The following is a 27,650-nucleotide window of genomic DNA, read 5'->3' on the forward strand; positions in this document are numbered from 1 at the left end:
TCACTACTGCAAACAAGAAGGGGCTCAGAGCTGATCCCTGATGTCCCACCTCCACTTCGAACTTCTCTGTTACCCCTACAGCACACCGCACCACTGTCTCACAGCTAGCATACATGTCCTGCACCAGTCACATATTTTTCTGCCATTCCAGATTTCCTCATACAATACCATGCTGTAGTTGCTTGATACAACTGCAAATACTTTGGATGATGTACGCAAGTGTGAAGTAAATATTGATATCAATGGGAAAACTTAGTATAGTCCAGCTTGCAGCGGAAGAGCTCTTCACTACGTCCTGCTGTCTTTAGTTTTATGGTTTTATCTCCCCTTTGCTCCTATTGCTTGATTTGCTCAGCCTACAGGTAGAGGACTGAAATTCTTCCCCTTCTCCATTTGGTTTACTTTCAGCAGATTACTGACCCATGGTGGCGGATGTACTTTGACATGCATTTTGGCCAAATAAACATCAACACGATCGCCCACATTTGGACATTGAGGAAGAAGGAAGGACCAAATCTGTCCCGAGGGCACAGAAATTATGGCCAAAGGACATTTGGCTTGGATGGGGGGAAAATATCCCGCCAGCCCAAGTTTTGCAGCGGCACAAACAAAATGGTGGTAACATATAACCATGACAGCAGTTATATAATCGATGAACTGGAGAAATCTGGCTCACTTTATTCACCAGGTTTCATCTGGAGAGTCCTTCGGAGATCCTTGCAAAGACTTGCATGAGCCGGAGTGACTACTGGTAAATGATTTTCAGCAGTGCAAGACTTCAGCTGATTTTCACAAGTTCAAGAAATCCATTATAACAACTGATAACACCGCATTGTCATGGCCAAAGTGATTCCTATGGCCTTGTTAAGGTTTGCGTTGACATTCTGCTTCGTGCTGAATGACGGAAACTCTGGAAATTTACCCTCTTTACTGCCATTTCAGTCATACGAGTGGCCAACCTCTTAAAAAATTATGTTCCTTTAGCTGGTCAGGTGACCTTAATAAGAATATTAAATACATAACTTAAATGTAAACAATTTTGTTAACCAAAATTTTTTTAATGAAATAGCAAGTATTTCAGCAGGTTATGAACAATAAAATACAGTAATGCCTGTGGAGGTTCTCAGTCAGCTTGATCAGTCATTTCTTGTCAAAATCTTCTTAGTGTAGCAACTGGACGGAAGAAGACTCTCAGATGAGAGGGGTAACATCTTCATGAGAAGAAAATCAAGTAAAGTTGCTACAGTAATGCTTCTTTGTGCTGTTACATACTGAGGTGACCTGAATTTGAATAAAAAAACAAAAAGCTTGTAAGTTTATACAGCCAGAGATACAGCCGGTTATCTTAAAACATGGGGAACATCAACAAGGGCTACATTCTGCATTAAAATGCTCATAGAGATAAATAAAACCACCCCTCCTGCTATTCACATGCTGACAGCCTGATTTAATCTGATTAAAAATTCAGGTTTTCAGTCCTTGATAAGAGGTGATACAGCTGAGCAAAACTTAATCAGCATATTTCAGTCTGCGAGAGCCTGAAAACACAAGAGTGTGTGATCCATGTCTGGTTGCCCACGATAAGTCACTTCTCAAGTATGGGCAAGGAAACCGTTCCAACTAAAGTCATCGGAGTACTATTAGTTGTCGTAGTAGTCGTAGTACCCAGGCCAAAGTCAGCAGTTTGCAACTTATGCTGCAGGAATGTGGGACAGAAAGTGGAAACGTAGGCGTCCTTAAACCCTGAGTTGCAGAAGCAATAGACGATGGGGTCGAGCAGGCAATCGATGAAGGAAAGAGCCATGAGGCTGTCGTACACTTGGACCGCCACGTTCTCCTCGTGCTGCATATCCTTCAGCCTGAAGGCGAGCAGCACCGCTCGGGCTATCGTGCACGGCAGGAAGCAGACGGAGAAAACAACCACAACAGACATGACAACGCACATGGCTCTCCTCAGTTTAGCCTTCTCCCCGATGGTCTTCTTCTTCAGCCGGTTGATGATGCGCACTGAGCAGTAGACCAGCATGATGAATGGGAAGATGATCTGACTGAAGAAGACGATCTTTCAAAAAAAATAAGAAAAGTGTGTTAGTGAGGAGGTAGAAAAGCAAATGCAGCATAATCCTGAGAGGTCAAAATAAGAAGAGTTGGTGTCTTAATTTTGCAGAAGTAAGAGGGAATAATTTAAAATAGACGTTCACCTGAAGAAGACAGAACAAAGGTTTTGGAGACATTAATCAAATAATGCTGAAATATTTTTTCATTTATTCCTGTGTTGCCTGTCTGATCACACATATGAATATCTCTATCTCTAATTAAAAATCTGGCCATGCACTACTAAATTAGCCTGGATGTTTGGATGTTTTTCAACCCAACTTTAATCAGGGCATGAATCTGGTAGTGACGAAAACAACTATTTCTTTGCAGTCGGCTGGTTCTTATCATCACATCCTTTTGATTTTGCTCAAAGTTTGATGATTCCACCAGTTTTTGACTGGTTTTCCCTTAAAAGCTTCCTGAACAGGGAGTTTTTTAATAATACTTTTGCTAGCAAAATATGTCAAAGAAGCTTTATTCATGTTCACCAAAGGCATGATTAGTGAAATTTCTTTTCATGGCTGAAATCAGTATTTTGATTCATGTGGTGCCTGAGTGAAACCCAGACTTCCCCTCCATCACATAGCTTGAACACGATGATAGAAATCAAACCGGAAACTTTACCCTGCACATTTTAAGAACTTTAGGTATTTATTCTAACCTATTCTAATTCACCAAAGTCTATTACGCCATAAAGCTGCTGGTCCTGATGGTGTCAGTTCAGCTGTCCTGAAACATTGTGCCCACCAGCAAGCCCCAATATACACGAACATCTTCAACTGCTTCCTCAGTCAGTGCACAGTTCCCAAATGTTTGAAGGACTCTATCATCATCCCGTTTCCTAAAAATAATAAAATAACATCCCTGAATGACTATAGACCAATCGCCCTAGACCAGGGGTCGGGAACCTTTTTGACTGGGAGAGCCATAAAAGCCAAATATTTCTTGATATGTTTCATCGAGAGCCATGTAGTATTTTTAACGCACAAAAAATGAAATATGTCTTACTTTTAATGCGACCTCTGGTGCTGCATGGATTTGCTCGAAGTGCTGCTTTAATATTTGACCGTTTCATCTATGCAATTTTATCATAGCATATTAGACATACCGCAGATCCAAATGCATATTCCTCTGTCCACGCAGCCTGGAATGCACGGTAATATTGACTTTTTTTCCTTTTTTCGCCATATTTTCCGTTACGAGGGTTGATGCGGATAAAGTAGTTAGCTATTTGAATGACACAGGATTATGAAAAAAATCTTCTTTTTCTTTTTTCGTCCTTTTCCCTTCAGGGGTCGCCACAGCGAATCAACTTTCTCCATCTAACCCTAAAATGATGATGAAGAAATATCACAAGTATTTTCAAATCCAAACTGATTTTTTTTTTTTTTCAACTCAAAATTGTCTGGTAGCCATACGGCATCACCAGAGGAGCCATATATGGCTCGCGAGCTATTTAGCTGGTTGTTCAGGTGCTATTCATTGATTTCAGTTCTGCTTTTAATACCATCGACCCCGACAATCTCTTCAATAAACTCATGGACATGGATTTTGGTATTTCTCTATGTCACTGGATCAGGAGCTTCCTCTCAGGAAGGACACAAAGAGTCAGGATGAATGGCCGCTCATCCCGACCTCTGACCCCTCAGCACCGGCGCCCCCCCAGGGGTGTGTCCTATCGTCCTGGTTGTTTTTTTTTTTGTACACAAACACACTCACATCCTCGCACGGTTCAGTATCCATCCTCAAATATGCAGACGACACCACGATAATTGGACTCATCACCGACAGTAACGAGAAACACTCTCGAGAGCAGGTCACCCAGGCAGTCACCTGGTGCCGGAACAACAACCTGCAGCTAAACGCATCAAAAACAAAAGAAATGATCATTGAAACACCCAACGCCATCAACTCTGATCCATCACAGGCTCATTCAAATTTCTTGGGACACACATCAATAACATACTAAAATTCAAACGGCACTCAGAGGAAGTTTACAAAAAAGACAACAAAAGACTGTTTTTTTCTCAGACACCTAAAAAAAATCAGTGAGACACAATTTCCTCCTTCAGCCCTCATCAATAATAGTCTGGTATGGTAAGTTGGATAGTCGCTCACGTTCGAAACTTCAACGCATCATCAATAAATCATCTAGAATCACGGCTCACACTCCCATACACACTCTATATCAAGGACGCGTCACACAACGTTCAGCCAAAATCTCTTCAGACCACACACACACCCTGCACATCACCTGTACACACTCACGCCCTCCGGGAGGCGCTAAAGGTCTCTCACAACTAAATCTGTCAGATTTAAAAACAGCTTTTTCCTAATTGCATTACATTACATTACATTGCATTTGGCAGACGCTTTTATCCAAAGCGACTTACAATAGCTATACAGACTCTGAATCAATCACTGTCTTGATGTATCCTGCCTGCTAATCGTGATTTTCTGTCCATATTGTTGACGATGGAACTGACACAGGAGAGATGTGAGCATCTATACCGAAAATACATGATTTAATAAATTATTCTGATTCTGATTCAAGGGTCGTCTGCAGCGGCTCTTCAGCTGCAGTTCCTATTTAGCTCATCAGAGAAATAGCCTTTATGAGGAGGTGATTTTTCTGTTTTTTAATTTTGTCAAGTAGATCTTTGAACGGGGGCTGACAGCTGATTCAGTTTATTACAGCTTAGTATATGACAAGTTCAACAATCAGTATTTTACCCATCTGATCAGTTAGTTGTGTCTACACTACCAGCTGGACACCTATTGTCGAGACTGTGATATTTGGCTGATTGTAGGTTGTGATGTCAACCTTTTTTTAGTTCCTAAAGACAGGTGATGAAGCTATTTTGTCGTTTTTAATTTATGTGAAAAAGTAAACTAATCAAATGACAATATTGTCTGGACATTTAAACATTCACATGCTGACATCCAAACATCTTGATGTTAAAACATTCATTGGATTCTACTGTCAGCCTAATTTTAATGTATGATTTAATGTTGAGATGATACATCACCCACACATTCAGGTGTGAAACTCACCGTCCAAGTTTAGCGTCTTAAAGTTAAACACCAATGTCCTCTCCTCAGACTACTTTAATTGTGGCAGAATGTTTTACATCAATGAGGTAATTCTTGAAATCTATAAGCTATACAGACCACTCATGCAAAATGGGGAAATACTTAGTATTTATCTTTTTTTAATCAATGTGTAGAACATCGGGTGGCTTCTTCTGAAGTATCCAGCTGTGATAAATTTACAGTTAATGTATTCAAAATGCGATGATTGTTAATATATGACTCGGTTCAGGAGGAAGCCCAGCGAAGAGGATATAATGTTTCCAGCGCACGTTCCACTTCAGAGTGTAAACATGAGGTCCTCCAAGTTTTTTTTTTTCAGAAATAATATGAAAGCGTTTCCTCAGAAAAAAACAGAAGTTGTTTAGTTTATCCTTGTTCCTGTCATGGCCACTGCATACAACTGAGAAGTTACAAGAGAAGCTTTTAACGGTATTTTTCAAAGCAATTGATCGAGATTTGTATTAATGCTAATCCGATGAATATGTTTTCTACTCATTTCAATGAAGTCATTCAATTTCAATTTGTATTTATCTTCTTTTGGTGGCGTTCTTTAAATGATTGCGCCTTAAGTATCTAACTTAAGTATCAGATCTCCAATGTCGATTCCCAATTGATCAGATTTCCTTTTCTTTAATTAAGAGTATTACCACCTTTTGCTTTTCTTCTTTTTCATCTTGAGCTAATTTCCTGATATCTTAGTGTTTTGCCTCAAGTACAGACTTTAACAGAAACTTATTTCTGTTCACCCAACCTATTTCTGTATTCACCCACCATATGTTGACCAAAAGGGGGTTGAATCCTTTCATCAACCCGTTATAAGCGCGCGTTTCGAACTGAGACGCGCAAAGCTCGACGTCCCGAACCGACAACCGGACCTGCAGACGGCGCCCGAAGATCTCATGGGAACCGGCCCTTACGTCCCGGAACCTCAAATCCCTGATCGGCTCATTGCAAGAGGGTAGTATTAACATCTGGGCGAGCATGAGTTATTAATCAGTTTAGTGGTAGGGTTGTGGTAGAGTTACCCAAGGCATGACAGTAAAACAGCAGTTACATGCTGGTTTCCTGTCGTGCTTAGGGTAATCATTGCTATTGTTACCTTGTTAATTTGCTGCTCGTCGAACTCTCTCTACTTTCCTTTCTTTTCTTATCACAAACGGACCTCCACGTATGTTTACACAGGACATTATCTATTGGCAGTCCATTCATTTTGTGCCCTCTGGCCCCGGGACATGTAGCAGCACGGTGGTCGCACTCGGACTACAACCACCGCCATTTTGGTAGTTCTGCATTCAGACCGCCATTTTGTAGTTTTCTGGGGGTGCCGCCATGTTTGTAGTCCTTCAACACACAGACACACACACACACTGGCATCTCGGATTGTCAAATAATATTGACATTTCAGATAAATACCTTGAGACTGTGTACCACTCATTAGTTATTATTTTCCTGCTTTGCTTTCCTGCTTTTATTAGTTTCCTGCTTTGCTTTGCTGGCTTGATGTTGTGGCCCAGGACCTCAGGGCCTGCAGTGTGAGCCTGGCACAGGCACGGCAACTTGCCAACGACAGACCCCAATAGAGAAACCTGGTAGCCACGGTTGGCTCTACGCATCTCGTGCAGGAGGACTAACTGACTAAGTTGCTGGTGGTGCCCCAGGTATCCAAGGTTGGTATCATTATTGAGTTACTGATATTCTTAGAACTTTGATTGACAATTAATAGTCATTGTTGATAATTGTTTGTTATTCATAACTAATTCTAGCTCCACTAAGTGCACCACAAATGGTGCCCCATGTAATTCTAGAGTCAAACAGTGCACAACATTAGCATAGTTTATCCTTAGATATGTTGTAAAAGCCAATTTTCTGATGGGGTTTTGATCATTTCCCACTATTTGAAGCCATTTGTTATCCTTGTCATTAATGAAAACAGTAAGTCAGCTGATAGGGACATGAAAATGTGCCACAAGAGGAAGTAAGGAAAAAGCCAAACCTCTCGAAAGGTGTCTGTGATATCATGGAAAATAGTCTCGTTCTTACGGCCATGGCTGTTGCAGCACTCAAAGCTGCTGACCATGGTGGGGATGGTGAGGGGAAGCAGGAGCAGCCAGATGATAATGGAGATCTGTGGAGATTTCTTCAGCACCCTAACACAGTTCCTGCGCCCCAGATGGACCACATTGAAGTAGCGGTCCAGTGACAAGGTGATGAGGAAGGTGATGCTTGCACCACGGTTGAGAAAGAGCATGAAGTGCATGATCTTGCAAACGGCGCTTTTGGGGCTTCGGCGTTGGCCGAGCTGGTAATAGTAGGCTTTTGCAGGCAGGCAAGCCACCAGCAGGAAGTCGGCAACCACAATGTTGAAGAGGAAGATACCTTTGTTTTTCCAGAACTTGAACCTGAGGGCAAAGTTATTGTGCAAACGTTACTTCACTCACAAGACAGGAACCTCTTCCTCTCATCAACAACAAGCTGATTCTAGGCTTAAAGATTAGCAACACCTCATTTACAAGAGGAGAAAAAAAATCAAAGATATTGACAAGAGTGAAATACAAATGAATTAATTGTGCTACATACAACTTTCGATTTCAAACAACTTATCGGTCAGGAGGGAAGAAACATCTGTACAACTATTGCATTTATAAATGCAAATCAAATGGAGTGAGATATTTCTTTTTGCTTCACTTTTCAAGAGAAAGAAATTGAAAATAACCATCAAATTCATAACGTCAGTCCCGGCAACTTTATTTACATCATTTGAAAAGGTTTATTTCTACCCCCTCAACCTCTTTCCTCTTTAGTATCTCATAACTGACTGTTAATTAGGACATAGGTAGGATTAATGTTCTATGAGCTTATCGTCAAAAGTTCTTGGATTTTCAGTTTGTCATCTTTATTTTACTGTTTTGGTGGTATTTGTGAGTGGAATTGTAAAAACTGGTCTTGACATGTTCATTCTACTGTTGATATTGATGTTCATTTTTTGAATCCTCTGCTGTTTTCTTTTGATGAAATAAAGAGGATGCAGCGATCAGAGTTCGGCACATAGGTTTATGGAGTATTACCCTGATTTAGATGTTTTTGTATCCAGTATGGGTCAAACAAGAACCTGCTTATAAAAGCATTTAAAGCAACATGGACTTTGTTTGTTTCAGAGCTGAGGGAAACACATGTTCCATTTAAAGGGCCGTCTGTAGCAGCTTTGCAACTGCAGTTCCCGTTTACCCGCACAAATCAGAGAAATAGCCTTTTTGGGTAGGTGATGTTTTTTATTATTATTTATTTTGTCAAGTAGATCTCCTAACTGTAGTGACAGCTGGTTCGGTCCACAACAGCTTAATATATAAAAACTTCCAAAATCAATATTTTACCCATCTGATCAGCTGTGTCTTCACTATTTGAGACTGATATTTTGTTGATTGTAGGTTGTGACGTCACTGACGGGACGCCTGATGTCATCTTTTTAACCCTCTTATTATGTTAAGGGTAATTTTGACCCATTTCACCCATTTACCCAATGGGTCAAATTGACCCTTAACATAATATGAGGGTTAAGATGACAGGTGATGTAGATATTTGGTCTTTTTTAATTTATGTTAGAAATTAATCAAATGATAACGTTGTCCTAACATTCCCATGCTGACATCCACAATACGTGATGTTCAAAAATCTTTAGATATTTATTAGATTCTCTTATTCAGCCTAATCTTAATGTCCAAGTATGTTTTAATGTTCAGATGATGTCTTTGAGAAGTTAAATAGATGCTGATGGGAGGTGGTTTCGGAAGTTGAAATGAAACAATATACAACTCAACTGTTATTGTTTTGTTTTCACCCCCAAAAAACAACTGAATCTCAGTTAAGTAACTAAACACAGTTTTAAACCGGAGAAGAAAAACCCTCCATTTAATTAGGGGTTTGCAGACAAAAAAAAAAAAAAAAAAAATTCACTGTTTACATGACATGGTATTCAGGAGGAGGTTTTAGCAGAAGCAAAATAAGAAAAAAAATATAAAAGCAAAAGACAAAACAAAAATTTCAAAATAAATTTGTGGGGGGATATGTGACAGTTACAAATGCCTTATCCAGCAGTACCAAAGTACATCGTCCAAAAATCAAGGTGTGAAACTGACAGTTTAAGTTCAACTTCACAAAGTTAAACAGCAGAATAGTTAACTAAACATTAACTAATTTCCCACTGGAAACTGCTTCTCTTAGCTTCTAAATTTTGTTCGCACAGAATTTGGTAACCATATTTGCTTTGAGAAACAGCTACAAAACGGTGCAGATTATTTTTGTCTGTAAAATCTGACTTTATTGTTTTGGTTTCTAAGTTGTTAAAACTCATAATTTAACTTGTAGTCATAGCTGCTCCAATATCAGAAATGACAATAAATAGCAAACGGAGCCCATAAAACATCCGGTACATAACATTTTTCAATTTAGATGTCTTACTACTGACTTAACTAAGAGATATTTGATGTTTCCTGCTTTTTGTTTTACTCAGAAACATCGGCACCTCAAATCCAGTGAGTGTCAGACTCCAGGGAAAAGTTTATATTTAGTCTTTCTGTCTAATGATAAACTTCAATGAGTCTCCTTATCCTCAGCTTTTTGAAACAAAGTCAGTCCAAGTCTTTAAGGTCACACACACTTCACTGTAACCAGTGACACACACACACACACAGGACCGCTTCTACCCTCAGTGCTTCATTGAGAAATTACACTCAAATGCAGGACATGGGTGTTGAACCTGAGGGCTCCCCTGACAGTTAGAGGGTTTTTAAGGATAGAGTTGATTTTTACCATCCCGCCTACCTGAATATGAAGATGTAGAGGACAGACAGGTTGAGAGGGAGTCCTAGGATGAATTCCCCGATCACCAGCCAGGACATGGTCCTATAGGTGAGGTCATTGGGGGTCTCACAGTGGTCTTCTGTTTTGTTGAGTGTGAAAGCCATGACCAAGGACCTTCTGCTGCAGACACGGTAGACAGACACAAATCTTTCTTCTCTGAGGCGGGTTTGATGTGAGCAAGAATCTCCCCTCTTCAGGCGCCGGTCTCCCCTCCTCACTGTGGTCCGCTAAATTCAACAACAGTCTCCCGAGAGCCTCGCATTTTTGACTTAGTGTCAATGCTTAGCCGGCTGAGCAAAAACATTTCTGGAAAATACTAAACACTGGTGTGCTGAGGAGACAGTAAAAACAACATTATGAAAAGTCAGGAGAGGAGGAGAGCCGGTGCGAATGAGTCTGAGTGTAAAGTTGTCTGAAATCCTCCTCCTCGGTGGGGGAATTTGCAGACAGCAGGAGGTGGAGTTTAGAGACCAGATAACACATCTGGATGAAACTGGTCTTCAATATGAATCAAGTGATTTACCAGAAGTCATCCCGCTCCAAGAGGTTTCTGTGAACATCCACTTTGAATGGAAACCAGGAATTCAAGGTGTTTTTCCCTTTTTTTTTTTTTTGCTTGCAGTTTGGGAAAAATACCTGTGAGATTCCTCAGCTGGTTGTAAACACGGAGCTGCCGTGCCAGCACATGTCCCGCATGGTAATCTTATACGATAAGGAGAGGAGGGGAAACACATCCGATCCAAACGAAAGGAGGGTGGCATCGTCTCACCAAGATCAAATCCTGAGTTACATTTGTAAAGTCAGTCTGCGAGGATTTAATTGATTCAAGGATTCATGGAGGATTCAAGGGTTTTATTGTCATTTGCTCAGGGAGACTCAAACAACGTTAGTTTCAAGAGGCCCTGTAGATGGTAGCGATACAGGTATAGCGCAATAGATGTGTGTGGGATCTGTACAGTAGAAGGATAATAAAATAAAAAGAAATGAAATAATAAAACAAGATAAAATAAGAATGCATCAAAACTCATATACTGAACATATACAAAATTAGCATTAGCATGATGTGTAATTAGCATTAGTTGATGAAGGTGCTTTGTACCTGCAGGTCAAGTATATCACATGAAAGTGCAAAGTTTAGATGAATTAGCTGGGAAAAGGGAAACAAAAAAAGGATCTTGTTGTTCTGTTGAGCAGTGTTTATGGTAAGGTCTATAAAAACCTTACCAGTTAATTTTCACAATGTCCTCTTCCTCTCAGAGGTTGTCCAATTACATGCAGAAAAAAAGGTGCATTGGCCATAGGAGGATGTACGTCTCGAAATCACGTGTTGTGTTTTTATCAGTTTTTTTTTAATGTCACGGTTAATCTGAAAAAAGAAACCTGCAGTATCAGATGCTGAAATATATGTTAACTAATCTACAATCACAGCCGTAAAAGAGCTGACACCATTTTACACAGATATCACTTGGTGGATTTCCTGTTCCTTGGTAGATTTCCTTGGTAGATTGGTCGTCCTACACAGATTGCGATTTCAAAGAAAAAAAAGTATTTTGGGGAAGAAATATATAGAGAAATGAGGTCACCAGATATGGGATAAGGGGGATAAGAAAGAATAAGATCCATGTACGTGAAAACAAAAATTCAGATGAGGAATAATTTAATGAAGAAAACATCTTGAATTATGACATCAGAATAAACAAATGTTGTTTCTTTATAGTCATTTAATAACCGCAGAAAATAAATAAAGAAGATTAATAAAACTACCAACAATGAAGTGAAAAAGCTCACATAAAAAGTTAAAGCCGGTTATTCTAAAGAAGAGTCTGAATTTCAGCTTCACAGTGACCTTGATCTCAGACCACAAAATTATCCAGTCTCTGTTGCTAGACAAAGGGATAAAAACATTTTATTTAACTGATTAAATTAAATAAATTATATTAATTTATCCTTTACTAATAATGCAGCCTCAGGGTGGCACAGGCTAGTGTCTCCCTGTACTGGTCCCAAGCCTGGATCAATGGGTTGCGTCAGGAAGGGCAGTGTAAAACTTTTACCAAAAACCAAACATGCAAATCAAAGAGGAGTTGAGAAAGGCTCTGGGTGGTCAGGGAGAGCTTCCAGATGATTGGACAACTACAGTTAGAGGTATTAGGGGGGCAGGTAGGAGAGTACTTGGTGTGTCATCTGGAAGGAAAGTAGATAAGGAGACTTGGTGGTGGAATGAGGAAGTGCAGGAGTATATACAGAGAAAGCGGTTAGCAAAGACGAAGTCGGACACGGACAGGAGTAAGGAGAACAGACAGGAGTACAGGGAGATACAACGTAAGGTAAAGATAGAGGTAGCAAAGGCAAAATAAAGGGAGTACGATGACTTGTATGCTCGGTTGGACAGTAAGGAGGGAGAGAATGAGCTATACAGGTTGACAAAACAGAGAAATATAGAGAAGATGGAAAGGATGAACAAGAGGTCCATGGAAAGAGTACTTTGAAATACTTTGTTACTTTGAAGAACTGCTGAATGTGGAAAATGAAAGAGAGGCAAGAGTAGAAGAGGTGACTATTGTAGAACACAAAAAGTAGCACAGATTAGGAAAGGTGAGGTGAGGAAGGCATTGAAGAGGATGAAGAGTTGAAAAGCAGTTGGTCCTGATGATATACCTGTGGAGGTGTGGAAGTGTCTAGGAGAGGCAGCGGTAGATTTTCTGACTCGATTATTCAACAGATTCTTAGAGGGTGAGAAGATGCCTGAAGAATGGAGACAAAGTGCGATGGTGCCTATTTTTAAGAATAAGGGGGATGTGCAGAATTGCAGCGACTAAATATAAAGTTGATGAACCATTCATTGAAGTTATGGGAAAGAGGAGTGGAAACTAGACTGAGAGCAGAAGTCAGCATTTGTGAACAGCGGTAGAATGCAATAGAGAAGCACAGAGAAGGCCAGAAAGAGCTGCATTGTGTTTTTGTTGACCTATAAAAAGCATATGACAGGGTGCCTGGAGATGAACTCTGATATTGTATGAGGAAGTCTGGAGTAGCAGAGCAGGACAGATTATACTTTATGTGTGTGAATGAGAGGAACCCGGGTGGAACGGTGAGGCTACAGGGAATGGAGATTAAGAAGTTGGAGGATTTCAGGTACTTGGGGTCAACAGTCCAGAGCAACAGAGATTGTGGAAATGAGGTGAAGAGACAGGTTCAAGCAGGTTGGAATGGGTGGAGAAAAGTGTCAGGGGTACTATGGGATAGAGCAGTGATTCCCAACCACTGTGCCGCGGCACATTAGTGTGTCGTGAGAGATCGTCAGCTGTGCCGTGGAAAAATGCCCACTTTCACCCAATTGGTCCGAAAATTATTTATCCAACACAAATAATGTGTCTTCCTATGTCTCTGTGGGCAGCGTGCCCATTCCATGGCAACGGGTAGTGAGTGAAAATAGCCTGAGTTTTCTCAAATAATACCATTTTCAGACACATTGATGACGTGTCTTCAGTCATTGAAAAAAGTGTTCTGGAAAAGTTGCACATCAGTGGGAAATTTGTATTGCAACTTGATGAATCTACAGATATTAGATATATTAGATTTCACACTATGTAAATTGAGACTACGGTTTCATTCTTATTTGTTAAAAAATGTTTTTGACATATTTATTTGGTGGTGTGCCGTGTGATTTTTCTAATGTAAAATATGTGCCGTGGCTCAAAAAGGGTTGGGAAACACTGACTTAGAGAAACTCAATTAAATCAGTAATTCCTGTTTGGCCACACTGACGAGGTCACATCCTGTAATGCATAAATGGTTAATAGGCTGCATGTTTATGAAAATTCATTGGTGATCAGAGATGAGACTAAAATAATTAAATACTTTATAGAAGAATTTTTAAATATTTTTTTAACAATAATTGACCCACACTATTTTCAGTCACATCACACACCTTAATTTTTCAATAGCGCAAGGAAGCTTTATGAATATCTTATTGCTTCAATGGAATTTTAACTCATCTTTCATTTGAAGATCAAAATATAGTCCACTTTTTTCCAAAATTTCATCTTTACTTCTTGATTTAAACTTTATACAAGATAAAAAAAAGCCGCTGTAAAAAGCTTTCGCACATAAAGACAACTGAACGGCAACCTGGCCATCTTCTTTGGAAGAAATTGAAACTCATAAACCTGAGGGGCAGAGATTCACAACAGCCCCCACCTTCCCTCTGCTAATCTCTCGCTCTCCGTCATTTCACCCACGACACTCGCATGCCATGAAGCAATCTCACCTCCGAAACTGTACACGTCTGAGTTCCCCCACGACTGATTCGAATTTAGATAAAAACATCCTATGTTCAGTTTGGAAGTGAAGTCAAGGTGGCAGTTTAGTCATCTATATTATTCGTAATACTGTGATGCTCCATTGTCGTTCTTGATAATTGTGATTTAAAAAAAATGCAGTCGAATATTTGTATTAATCCAGTGTAGATGTTTTTTTTTTCACATAAAACGCAAAGAAGCAAGAGCAAGATAAAACACACATGTACACACCAGCTATACATCCTCTGATTAATGATCTTAGCTGGTTGACGGTTAGAATGGTTAGATGGTTGGAAAAACATGACAAATTTACCGCAACTTATCTGACACTTCATTTGTTACATGCTTTACAAAAATAGAAAATAAGGGATGACAAAATAGATTTAAACTATAGCAAGATACTATGATTTTTTTAGAACTTTAGCCAAACAAGTAATTTTGAAGAGACTGCTTTTTCAAACAGGGTTGTGCACTACCTACATCCTGGTTCTGCTTATCAATTCTGACTGTTTCCTATTTCAAAGCCAGCATGACAAAAGAGAGAAAAAAAGAAGACACTTATATTCCATTAGTAGAGTTAGTATAAAATTAGTATAAAAAAAATTAGTATAAAAATTAGTATAATTTCAGTAAAATTAGTAAAATTTAGTAAAATTAGTATTAAAAAAAAAAGCATTTTTAGTAACTCTTGTATCTCTCCTCTCTGTCTCAAAGTTTTTTTTTAACCCTGTTAAAACCAGAGATGGAGGATATATTAACACTTCTCTGGAAAAAAAAAAACAATGTTTAAATGAATCAGACAACACAAACTTTGTTTGCATTTGAGGTCAATGAACACAGTCAACCATCAAATTATCTGCTAACAATGTTAGGAGTAGCTCCTCCATAGCTGCTTTTGTCACTTTGAATATGATCTTTTATTTAAGAGAGATTAGACGGTAACCTGTCTGTGGAGGTTCTCCTCACATAATCATCATGAGATGCATCTTTGTCACCACATGCCGGCAAACCAGGCTCTCCTTGGGGGAGACAGGGGTGTCTTTTGTCAAACTTGGCCAGGAAAGGGATATTACTAACAATGAGTCGGTCAGATTAATCACAAGGTGAGTAAATGCGGCCGCAGACGCCGCTTTTCAGTCGCAGGGGAAACTCTGCGTAATGTTTACGATGTTTCGCTCCACATTGAGCAAACTTCTTGAGCAACTGGGAGGCTGTTTTGTAAGGAGAAAGGTACACACTTCAAATGTGAAAAAAAACAACAGCAGCAGGAGATGAACATTTGAGTCACATTCTCAAGATGAGATTTCACAGTTTTAACTCAAACCATGTTTTTGTCCATATCAACTACCGCCTGAATTGCGTCTGATTATGAAAATACAGAGAAATATTTTTGGAACTTCACACCTTCTCTTTAACTTCTAACCTTCCCTTCTGCTTCACCCTAAGGGGCCACCAATGTCTACAGAGATGAGTTCACCTCCTCAAATTGATAGTGAGGATTATTAAAATCTTGCCAACTTTATTTTGGACATGGCTGACTTGAATGACTGTTTCCACTCCTCCTCGGTGACCTTAATAAAAAACAATAATAAATTTGATGGAGGACCTTCCCCCGTCTGCAGCCTGCCTTGTCAAAAAGACCCCTACTGACATTATACCGGATTAAAATTTCTTTAATCGAATATGAGATGCTTCTTTAGTTTTGAGGAAGCCTCTCAGATGAGGGGGAAACGTCTTCAAGCGAAGAACAGATTTTGACAAGATTTCACCGTGACCTGCATGACCGGGAATCGCCACAGATAAATCATACACAATATTTCCTTGTGACTGATTTTTAAACAATGTTCCTTATAACAAAGGCAATTTTGCCAACTTCCCGGATGAAATTATGGTTTGACACATTGACGACTTTCGACACAGAAATCTTTGATTAACTTCCTTCTCTGAATTTTCTCATTACATCATCTGCTAGTCACTGTTTCTTCATGTTTGGTTTGATTTGCATGTCTCCACAGGTCTGGGCTTTCTGAGAGTTGTTTTGACGCTCGGATAAAGAGAAGTAACGCGATTGTTATCCTGCCCCAACACGCTCTGGATGGGGTAAGAACCTCCTTCAACTGAGTCAACACTACAGATTTATCTACACCTCACAGGTTTTCTTACCTGAGACACTCAGGTTCTTTTGACAAGATAAAAAAAGGCATGACTTTGGCACCTCCTGCTGGTTACATTGGGAATGAAAGGCTTTACCTTTAGATCAATATTTCCTGATTCTTTCCTCCAAAATGGACAAATCACATCAACGGACAAAAAGATGTGGCATCTACAGAAATTTTTGCATGATTCTGCAGGAAAAATAAAACTTGTAAAAACAGAGAACTGTTGTCTAGGCTGGAGTGTGGCAAAGGCTGCTATCGATTTGAGGAAGCGGGTTTCTGTGGCTTTTGTTGGTTGCCGTATGAGGGAACTCTCAGAAATAAAGCTCTTTTTCGTGATCTTGTCTGTTGCATTGGCCCGAAGAAAATTAGAATTTGGATGAATAACCAGAAAGCCTACGGGGGTAAATAGCTATTCGCGTATATGTACTATTCCCGAAGTCTTCTTGTGTGACTCCTGCAGTAGCATCAAATATCTATAAAGGGTAACATGTATAGGGAACTGTTTGAGGAAAAATTCCCATTAGATTTTCCTGACTTTCTGGGATGAAATATTCCTGACCAAGCATGACTTCCCCCTCAGGCTGTGAGGAAATTGAGCGTGTTGCAGTGCGGTGAAGCAGGGATCATTCTGTTTTTTTTTTAAAACTGTCATATCCACCTGCATTAATATATTCTTCTGCTGTCTCTGTTCTTTTCTATCATTCCTTAACATTCTTATCCCAGCAGAGTCAGATATCTCCTCCCCATCAATGATAAAATATTATGGTATAATTTCCCACCTTTTCATGATCTGTCAGTGAATTACAGGCTTTGAGATGAGGCAGTGATGAATCACAAACACACAGGTGAACCAAAGTTCAGCGGGGAAATTGTTTTTTTATAGGTTAATGGGCTATGGATCATTCTCCCAGAGACATGCCATGCCTCACAGTTGATGTCATCCTCTTCAGTGAAATCATACATTTTCTGTGAAGGCGCAACGTTTTCTGTTTGTTTTTATTGGCACAGCTTTAGTTTGCATCGACAGATTCAGCTTCTGCCAAATCAATAAGAGACAATTTATAGACATTATTATTATTATCATTGTTATTATTGTTGTTAGTAGCAGTAGTACTATCAGTTTACAGAGCTTTTGAAGAAACATTGCAGACAGAAAACAATGTATAATTCTATCCATTTTACAGTGGCCTTGAAGGGTTTCATTCATTCATTCATTCATTCATTCATTCATTCATTCATCCATTCCTAACATGACAGCATATTCAATTTAAAAAAAAGCACTTTAAGTTTTAAAGACTTTAAAAATACTCTTGCAAAACTCCTCCCGAAATAAAGTGAAAAAAAAGTTCAAACGACATAAAAATAATGTCATCACAAATGATGTCCTGAAGATGTGCGTGTTTTTGCGTCACAACATTTTCAATCACAAGGTACCTGACTAATCACATTTCACAACTGAGGAAAACTTTGGAAAATTATTTATTGCACAAGATGACATTTCACAAAATGAAATATTTGATAAACAGCATAATATTTCACAAAATAAACAAAACAACAGAAAACAAATGACACCATCATAACATACAAACCCCCATTTCCAATCAAGTTGGGACATGGTGTGAAATGTTAATAAAAACAGAATCAATTATTTACAAATCACTTTCAACTATTAAACACTTTAAATTTTCAAAATCTCTGTGTTTCGATCCCTCAGACTGTCGTTGCATCAACAAATGTAAGTTAAAACTGTACCCTGCAAAGGGAATACCTTATATCAACAACACCCAGAAGCGCCACTGGTTTTCTCTCAACCGGAGCTCATTTGAAATGGAAATGCAAAGTGAAAAAGTTTGCTATGGGTCTGATGAGTCTACATCTCAAGTAGATTTTAGAAATAATGAACATTATGTCCTCATGGCCAAAGAGGTGTTGTATGTTCAAGTGCATGCTTCGCATAAATGAGGTCCTGAGTTCAAACCCCGGCATCTCCACTGTAAGTAGCTTTGGTTAAAAACATCTGCCAAATGATTGTAATGTAAAGGAAAAGAACCATCCGGATTGTAACAAGTTCAAAAGCCAGCGTCCGTGATGGGACGGGGAACTTGTACATTTGTGAAGGCACAATTATTCTGAAAGATACATATAGGTTTTGGAAGAACATATGCTGCCATCCAGGCGTCATCTTCTTCTGGGACGTTCCTATTTACTACAGCAAGACAATGGCGAGAGTATAATGCATTATATGACAACGGAGTGGAGAACTGTGGAGTAACTGAAGTTGTACATTAAGCAAAAATGGGAAGTAATTCCACTTACAAAGCTTAAACAATTAGTGTCCTCAGTTCCAAAATGTTTATTTAGTGTGGTTAAAAGGAAAGGTGAGGTAGGACATTGGTAGACATACCCCTGTCTCGCCTTTTTTGGAATGTGTTGCAGACATAAAACTCAAAATGAGTGAATATTTGCAAAAAAACATTAAAATCACAAGCTTGAACATTAAATGGCTTGTCTTTGTAGTGTATTTAAGTGAATATTGGTTGAAAATCATTTGCAAATCATTGTATTCTGTTTTTATTTTCGCTTTTCACAAGGTTTCAACTTAATTGGAATCGGGCTTTGTAATTGTTTTACAGATTGCATCATCCAGTAAAGCACACTATTTCATAAGCAAAGAAATGAACAAAAACACATCATTAAAAAAAAAATTAAAAAAAGAAAAAAAAAAAACATTTCATTGAACTATATTTTGGAAACATGTTTCCTCCTGAAACGAATCAGATTTAGCCAAATGTACCGTCATTCCTCAAAATGGGCTCAACATGAGATCATTGTTTGCTATGTTTTTGTGGTAGGGTACCTCCACTCTGAAGACTGTTCTAAAAATGTATTTTAAACATTTTGTGCCTACTCTTCTATTTTCTTTAACACAACCTTGTTTTTGTTCCACCTTCATCTTCATCAGGATTTTTTAAAATAAGAAAGCTTGTTGAAGCAGACCAAGTCAGCGAAACAAAGGCAGCCAATAAGATTCTTCTTGACTGCCAATGTTTGAAAGTAATTCTAAAATAATCCCCCTTGTGAGGTATGGGTTGAAGCAGAGAAACAGATGTGCAAACGGAGCATCTTCAGTTTCACTAATGTCAAATTCTACTTCAAAATTATATCATAGATGCTGCTGGGCCTTCAGACAGTGTACCTGGCGGCTGAATGCTGCATGCAGAAGCCTCTCACATAATGACTTATCCAAGCTGTAGAAAAGACCATTTATTTATTTGTTGCAAATTCCTAGATCATCTTTGTCAACTTTTCCTGGAATTCAGCTTGAGGAAAATTAATTTCAGACAATTTTTCAGAAATGTAGAAAACCAAGATTACATTCCACGCTTCTTGCATCTCGGCGACAGGGTTTGGAAAACACCGCGATGTCACTGATAACTGGCTGGTTTCCCCTTCGCTAACAGTCTCAGCTGATCACTCGGCACGATCGCCGCCACAACATGAACAGTGATCGTGCGCAGGCTGTTTTTTGTCTTATGCCATCTTAGAATCTTGGAGGGGGGGGGGGTTCATCTACAAAATTGTTAACTCCGAATTCATTATTTCAAGCTTTATTTTCCCTGAAGTGGGCTTTTTGGCTTAATAAAAAAAACTTATTCACAAATCCAGTCAGTACTGCAAGGTATTTACAAAGTGAGCAAACTAAAACATACTCTTAGTATTTGTCAACTTTTTATATTATTTTTCATAATGACATGAAAACTTCCCAGCGTTCACATCTTCCATTAGGATAGGTGCCGTTTGCATCGTCACCTGGTGGTGACCTTTGTTATGTGTCCTGTACGTGGTCCTCAGAGGACAGTATTGCGTGTTACATGGGGCGTCTTTTCCGTTGAGCTGTTTGGTGGCTCTGGCATATCTTTCACAAAGAAAGGGAAGTAATTGGAGAGGTAAATGGATTTAAACTTGGTGCTGCAGAAGCAGTAGATGAGCGGGTCCAAGAGGCAGTCCATGTAGGACAGAACCATGAGGCCGTCAAAAGCCACGGTGGCCTTGTCCTGGGCCTGCGGGCTCCATTGTTGGGCGCGAGCGATGAGCAAAACCATCCTGGAGATGGCACAGGGCAAGAAGCAGATGGAGAAGACGGCCATGACGGCCATCACCAGAAATTTAGCCCTTCTCAGCTTAGTTTGATTCCCGACGGTTTTCTTCTGGAGGCGGTTGACGATGTGGACGGTGCAGTAGACCAGGATGATGAAGGGGATAACGATCTGGGTGAAGAAGACCACCTCCCGCATGCTGTTCGTCACATCCTTCAGTCAGAGAATGAAAAATATAAATATAACATGATTGCAGGCCATTGCGTCCCCTGATCAAAATACTTAAGGATGTAAGTTGCACCTGGAAAAAACAGACATTTTACACTGTTACACTAATGAACTCTACCTTACAATACTGAAGGTGCTGATATTATGTTGTTGTTATAATGTATTTTTACTGAGTACCTGTTGATAATTATTTCCCACTCCACTGAATTCAGTTTGCCAAAATAAAAAAGTTGACAGCTATATAGTGTTTTTTCTGATGTGATCGATCATCTCCCATGCTTCGGCTTCCAAGAGCTGTCTAGACCTGTTTGCTGCTGATACCGTAGGTCAGGGGTCGGCAACCCGCGGCTCTTTCATCTTTACACTGCGGCTCCGAGTGGCTTGGGAAAATAAATTATAAATATTTAATTGAAGTGTATTTCATTTGTGTTAATTCCTTTTTTGAACTTTTAGTTCTAAGTCGGAAGATTATTGTGATCTTGAAATATTAAATGAAATTATATGTATTATTTTTTTTAGCTGCTCAAAATAACGTCACACTCGCGGAAGCCAGTATACCCGCCAGCCGGTAAAGTCCTGATTTGCAAATACTGTGCGCAGAAGTTCAGGTGCAGAAGTCCCATAAACCAGGTAAGATAAATATTTATGAAGATATTTTGCAAATATTTATTTTTTATTGTTTACTGACACAGTGATTTTTTTCCTGATTTATTTCTAAAATTCAGGTCAAGGCTCCGCTACACGCTCTGAAAGCCCAAAGCTCAAAATGAGTTCATTACATAAATAAAATGTAATTTTTTTCCGTAATACTTTGTGAATTTCAGAAGCAACACACCACACACTTGTTTATACAAAGTGTAAAGATAATAAAAAGCAATATATACAGTGGTACCTTTATTTTAGACGTCAAAAAGTAATTGCGGCTCCCAGTGTTTTCTTTTTCCGAGGAAACCGGGCCCAAATGTCTCTTTGGGTGTTAAAGGTTGCCGACCCCTGGACTAGCCTATAGTTGTAGTGGTAAAAAAGCATAGCGTTTTTTTTGTTCTATGTGCAATGACACAATGACAGATTCCTCAACCCTGTTTTCTTTAAATTCACAAACTTTCTCCTCGATTTGCTCGCAGACTAAAAATTGTGCGTCAATCGTCAATGACCTGCCTCTTATAGCTCCAGGCCCCGAAACCTGGGCAGCTCTCTGCCTGTGCTTTCCCGGCACTAATGTTTTCTTCTCTTTTAATGGAGCTGGTTTTGTTCTTGCGTGTGTGTGAACACTTTCCAGCTCGGTCAAATATATTCGGGCGCGAGATGACCTGCCGCGGGCTCGTCATTCACCAACTTCAGCGTAATAAGAGTTTGCAATAGCAGACCTTGTTTATCAGAGGCCTCCTTAACATTTCTAAGTGTCAACTGTGGTTTTTTTTTTTGTTTTATTTCTATTGAATTTACTGGACGCTCAAAACTTATCAGAGAGTAGCGGAAGATTGCTTATTCTTCTCTCACCTACCCAAACTGTTTCTTATCTGTGTATTTTCTTCCTTAGCAGCTATTGAACAATCTATTCCTTAATTCTGATTGTGGTCAATTCTTTGTGTGTATGTCTTCTTTTTAAATTCCATCCATCCATTATCTACTTAGGGTTGCAGGGGAAGCGGGAGTCTATCCCAGCTGTCATTGGATGGGAGGCAGGATACACTCCGTACCGGTTGCCAGTTGATCACAGGGCCTCATATAGAGACAAACAACTATTCACGCTCTCATTCACACACCAACATCATTTTTCCAATTGACCTTCTGCATGTTTTTGGAACATGCAAACTCCACACAGAAGTCTCGTGGTTTTTCATGCAGTGGGGCAGAAGAAGCTAAATTGCATTTTATAACCAGATTGCTTCCTCACTTCATGCTTTTAGATATTTACAGTCATCAGTCATGTCACTTCTGGCACTGTCTCATTGCATGATCTGCTCCTCTGGGTCCTACAAACCCACTTCTGCTAATTTTCTTCAGTTAGGTCTTAGTGCACACCATATATTTGTATTTGCAAGTGTTATTTGCAGTCCTTATGTCCTCTATTGTAAGTCGCTTTGGATAAAAGGGTCTGCCAAATGTAAGGTAATGTAATGTAATATTTTTTTTTTCCTTCTGCCTCTAGATCTCAGTTATTCATGCGTTCCCTGTAGTGATGACAGTGGCTGCTCACCTTGATCATACCATCAGTTCGATTGTTGTAGCAACATTCAAAGTCCTCCAGCATGGTAGGAATGGTCAGTGGGAGCAGGAGCAGCCATATGATAATGGAGATGCGAGGGGATTTCTTGAGGACCCTGAGGAGGTTCTTCCTCCCGGGGTGGACCACGTTGAAATATCGATCGATGGAGGTCACGGTGAGAAAAGCGATGCTGGCCCCCCGGTTTAAAAACAGCATGAAGAGCATAGCCTTGCAGACGGCGTCTCTGCTACTCCTCCTGTCGCCAATGAGGAAGTTGTGGGCCTTGATCGGCAGGCAAAAAAGCAGGAGGATGTCAGCCAGCACCAGGTTGAAGAGGAAGACATTGTTGGTGTTGGATTTCCAAAATTTTAGCTTGAATATGAAGAGATGAAGGACTGATGCATTTAGGGGCAAAGCCAAGATGAAGATCACAATCATGACAGCCGCATAGAACTTGTACAGAGCCTGGTGTGTCACATTGCAAGCCTCAATAAGTTGGTAGATTAAGTTGTTTTCCATTCGTGCGATTGACTAAGGTGCCGAAAGAAAAAAGTGACCACATATACTGCGGTGCACAATGTGTTGACAAAGCAAGTCAAACAAAAAGTCTCTCGATTATCAACTTCAGCTGAAAAATCCTGTCGGGCAAGTCCCTTTTAGCCTCTTCCAGTTCGAAGCCCTTTTTGTGTTTTGAAGCTCTTTCAGTTGTTCTGTGTATTTAGTTCCTGGTGTTGTTCCTCACTAACATAGATCTTGTTCTGGAAGGAATTTCTCAAATGCTGTGAGTGCCTCTGAGAATTTGTTTTTGTTGCTCCACCTTTGGGTAGCTCCTCCTTCCTCCTCGCAGCCCCAGGAGGTGAGTCACCAGCTGGCTTTCCACTTTTGAACCAGTTGTGAGTCTTGGGGGGGGGGGGGGCTGACAGATGAAAGTTAGAAATAGATTTTGGGAAAGCTGTAGATTAAATCGGCATGATACATTGCACTCCAAGGCCCGAAGAGCCAACAAGAACACATATGTATTTTACGTGTTTTGAGTGTTTTACTATGAGTATTAATATTCCTGCTATTCTGAGGGTCTTGCAAAATCCCATGACCTTCTGAAAGAATTTCTCATGACTGACAGCTAATGACTCCTAATACTGTACATGCTTTAAAGAGATATTTAGAGAAAAAGCGAAAAAAAAAAAAAAGACAGATGCAGAACCCTGGGAACTGATCCGTATGAGTGACGTGCCGTCTGAATTGCAAGACGATGTGAGGGAATGGAAAGGGGGGTGCAGGTGGAATGCTGTGTCCTGAGGGACTGAGGGACTTGTTTCAGCAGAGGAGAAGGTTTAGACTAGAGCCTTGCGCTCAACCCTGCATGCCTTGAACTCCTGCATGCTTGACATGTTCAGGCAGCCACACTGCCAGCTGAAACACAGCTCGGTTCAGCGTCGGGAGGAACGGCCTGTGATTTAGATTTGATTCTTTGTTCTAATCTCACCTACAAAGCAGTCAAGACTGTTTTCTTTGAAAAATGTTGATCTGGTGTGAAATAGTTTTATTTCTCTTTGATTAAAATTCATTTTTGCAAGGACGGTAATCCGATAACTGATCTGTGCCGGAAATCATTTGCTTCTAATTTTCTTCCAACCTGCTATTCAGGACTATTTACTGTGCTGATGCTTGAGCTGCCCCAGATCAGGTTAGGCACCAAGTTAGGCTATGCAGTGTGTGTGTGTGTGTGTGTGTACGTCTTTGTCCAAAAAAAAAAAAAAAAACCCCAGCTTACTGTTCTGTATATTTCCTGTGCATCTTGTATTTGCAAGTGTTATTTGCAGTCCTTATGTTCTCTAATGTAAGTCGCTTTGGATAAAAGCGTCTGCCAAATGTGATGTAATGTAATGTAATGTAATATTAATATTTCACTTGTGTTGGTTTTCTGAATAGCGTCTATTCTATTTTTGGCCAATATCCTGTACTTTTCCCCCCTGGAATTTCTTGCAGATTTTTTGGGGGGGTGAGTTTGTTCAAATGGAAATCCTATTCTACTTTTGTTCCTACTTTCTCAGGAAAATCAAAAGATGAGCTGGAAAGTTTTTGGCTGAGGTTTTTGGTAATTGCTGCCAAAATTCCTACGCATGCCTTTTTTTTTAATCAACATAGCATGTTTGACAATTTCCTTTGTGATTTCTACCTATTTTTTAAGGGGATTTCCAGTTACTTTCTGTTTAATTACTCAACAAGTAGTTAGCTTACATCATACCACTGTTGAGTTATTTTGCTCACCCATATTCACGTCCCCTCATCTCATGTGACTTACAGTCATAAACTCACTTTTACATGGTCGACTGATTCACACTGCATCACCATAATCCCTGACTCCAACCTGTCTACATTTTTATTTTGTTAGAAGGTCACCTGTTTGTTCCTCCTATTGCAATGCCCCGGCCTAATGTCATCTCAGGCAACCCTTTTTTTTGTTTGCCACAGTATTCTCACCGCTCCTCTGAAGATCATAGTTCAACAAATCAAATCAATTCTGAGTCACAAAAAACACAACAATAGCAGGACAGTTTAATTATCAGTTCACGCCCCTCTATTTCTGATCAAAGCGTCAAATTTGTCACAACTATGGACTTGACTTTTCTCACCTTATGTTCTACATTTGGTCATTATTATTATCAAAATCATTATCCAAACAAAATATATGAGGTCCTGTATGATTATACATCACAGAGTGAGATCAAATTCTTATTAAAGTATCATACATGTGTTTGTTAGATTATAACATTAATGAGCACATACTTGACCAATGCTAATGATTTTCTTAAACATACATTCATTCATTATCTATACCACTTATCCCAGACTCAAGATTGCTGAGAGGCTTGAACCCATCGTAGCGGTCACGAACTGACATGGGATTTCTATGAAAGCACAAAAATATGTTCAGTAATACTAAAAGTATGTCTGGAAAAGCATTTTAGTAAAAAAAAAAAATAATAAACCTATTTAATTGTACATTTTATACATGAATGCATTTTTAAGTGCTCAGATCTCTTGTAAGTGATTATAAATTTGTACCTTCATGCTTAGTTTTTAATACATTTAAAACCCCTCAGCCTAACAGCAAGCACAGCAGAGGAATCTGAGGCCTTTCAGATTCGTCACCGGTATCTACAAAGCTGAGACAACCTGCCACTCCGTTGGAAACTTGTTTTTGAGGCAGGAACATTTCTCACATTTTATCTACACAATCTCACATTGAACCCACAGACAAACATCTTTCTCCTACTGTGTTATTGTACCTTGATAAGTCTTCACATTCAAAATCAGATTTACCGAACTGGCAGATTTTGCTGTGCCCCATCTCGTACCACAGGTAAATGGAGGCTGAATAAAGTCAGCAAAAACAAACAAAAAAAGCACAAAATCGCTTTATCTTCAACTTTTCTGTCGCCTGGAGTGAGTTTAAACATAGAAGTAGGCACAAGAAAACATGAAAACTGCATTTAATTTATTTAAATATGTGTTTGCATTTGTTTGCATTCTATTAACTTCACTTGGCTAAAATTAGCCCAAGGTCAGTATGTTTTTCTTGTTTGATGGCACTTGTTAAACATATGTTGCTATTAGCCATGTAGTAGCAGCTGGGCCATCTGTTAGCACCTTGTAGGCATCATCGTTGGGATATTATACTGCTACCAGCCGAATCGTCCATCAGCCTTGACTGGATAATACTAATTATTCTTTTGAAAGTGTCTGTTTTCTTTTCAATAGAACTGAAAGAATGTGTGGGCCAATGTGACAAACACTGAACTCCTTCTACTGAAAGCAGAAGTGTAGCATCAGCTCCATCCATGACAGTCCATCAGTTGTAGACAATAGTGCTTGGATTTTTTTCAATTTTAAATTTCTTTTCCTTTCTCTACTGTATCTGATACTGTAAAAAAATGCAACAAGCAAAGCTCAATAACTAAATAAATCATCCTCATCTCCTACAATATATCTTGCAATATATGAGCATCTGTAAGAAAACTATTCTTGATTCAAAAAACCCCAACTTCTATTTCCAGGTAACCTTGAGCACAATGAGAAGAAACAGTTAATTTTCTTGTGCAGATATTTAGTAGAGGGGTGGGGTTAAGAGAAACATGTCCTTGAACATTTTTGCAGGAAATTAGTATGAAGTGTGGCTTCCTTCAGACAGCAACCCTGAACTGAAGTTCACTTCATTCACAGTTGGAGATGCTTCTCCAACCGCAGCTTAGGACCATTAATATTAGGAATCACAGCCTGAAATATTCCAGTGTTTGACCCTTTTAACCTGCAGCAAAGGATTCAACAGAATGTGTTGGATCACGATGTCAAACAGAAAAATGCAGGTTAATTTTGCTAAATCATGGTAAAAATTCAAATGAAGATCCATGAAGATGAGGCACCATGCTATTTAAGCAAAAAACTGAATGTTTTTCGGTTGTTTTTTTTTTTTTAAATCAGTGTTTACCACAGGGGTGCCCACACTTTTTCAACCTGAGAGCTACTTATGACATGACTGAGTCAAAATGATCTACCCACTAAAAATGAAATATATTGAGAATCATTTTTATATGTACAGTATATG

The 27,650-nt window shown here is 39.4% G+C and overlaps 2 protein-coding genes across 2 annotated transcripts; both read right to left on the reverse strand.

Moving 5' to 3' along the window:
• Nucleotides 1-454: 454 nt before the first annotated feature.
• Nucleotides 455-10,477, reverse strand: LOC147213356 (12-(S)-hydroxy-5,8,10,14-eicosatetraenoic acid receptor-like). The gene is made up of 3 exons (XM_086143019.1): nucleotides 10,009-10,477; nucleotides 7,184-7,589; nucleotides 455-2,062 (listed from the first exon to the last, which is right to left on the reverse strand). The coding sequence occupies exons 1-3, from the start codon at nucleotides 10,149-10,151 to the stop codon at nucleotides 1,586-1,588; spliced, it is 1,026 nt and encodes a 341-aa protein (XP_085999145.1). The 5' UTR covers nucleotides 10,152-10,477; the 3' UTR covers nucleotides 455-1,585.
• An 8,588-nt stretch (nucleotides 10,478-19,065) lies between these two features.
• On the reverse strand, nucleotides 19,066-23,800 carry LOC147213357 (hydroxycarboxylic acid receptor 1-like). The gene is made up of 2 exons (XM_086143402.1): nucleotides 23,033-23,800; nucleotides 19,066-20,817 (listed from the first exon to the last, which is right to left on the reverse strand). Exons 1-2 carry the CDS (start codon nucleotides 23,558-23,560, stop codon nucleotides 20,356-20,358), a joined length of 990 nt encoding a protein of 329 aa, XP_085999528.1. The 5' UTR covers nucleotides 23,561-23,800; the 3' UTR covers nucleotides 19,066-20,355.
• Between the last annotated feature and the right edge of the window lie 3,850 nt (nucleotides 23,801-27,650).

This window comes from Fistularia commersonii, chromosome 36 (genome assembly GCF_037954325.1).
Source record: "Fistularia commersonii isolate RoL2024-O1a breed Wild chromosome 36, RoL_Fcom_v1.0, whole genome shotgun sequence".
Classification (NCBI taxonomy): domain Eukaryota; kingdom Metazoa; phylum Chordata; class Actinopteri; order Syngnathiformes; family Fistulariidae; genus Fistularia; species Fistularia commersonii.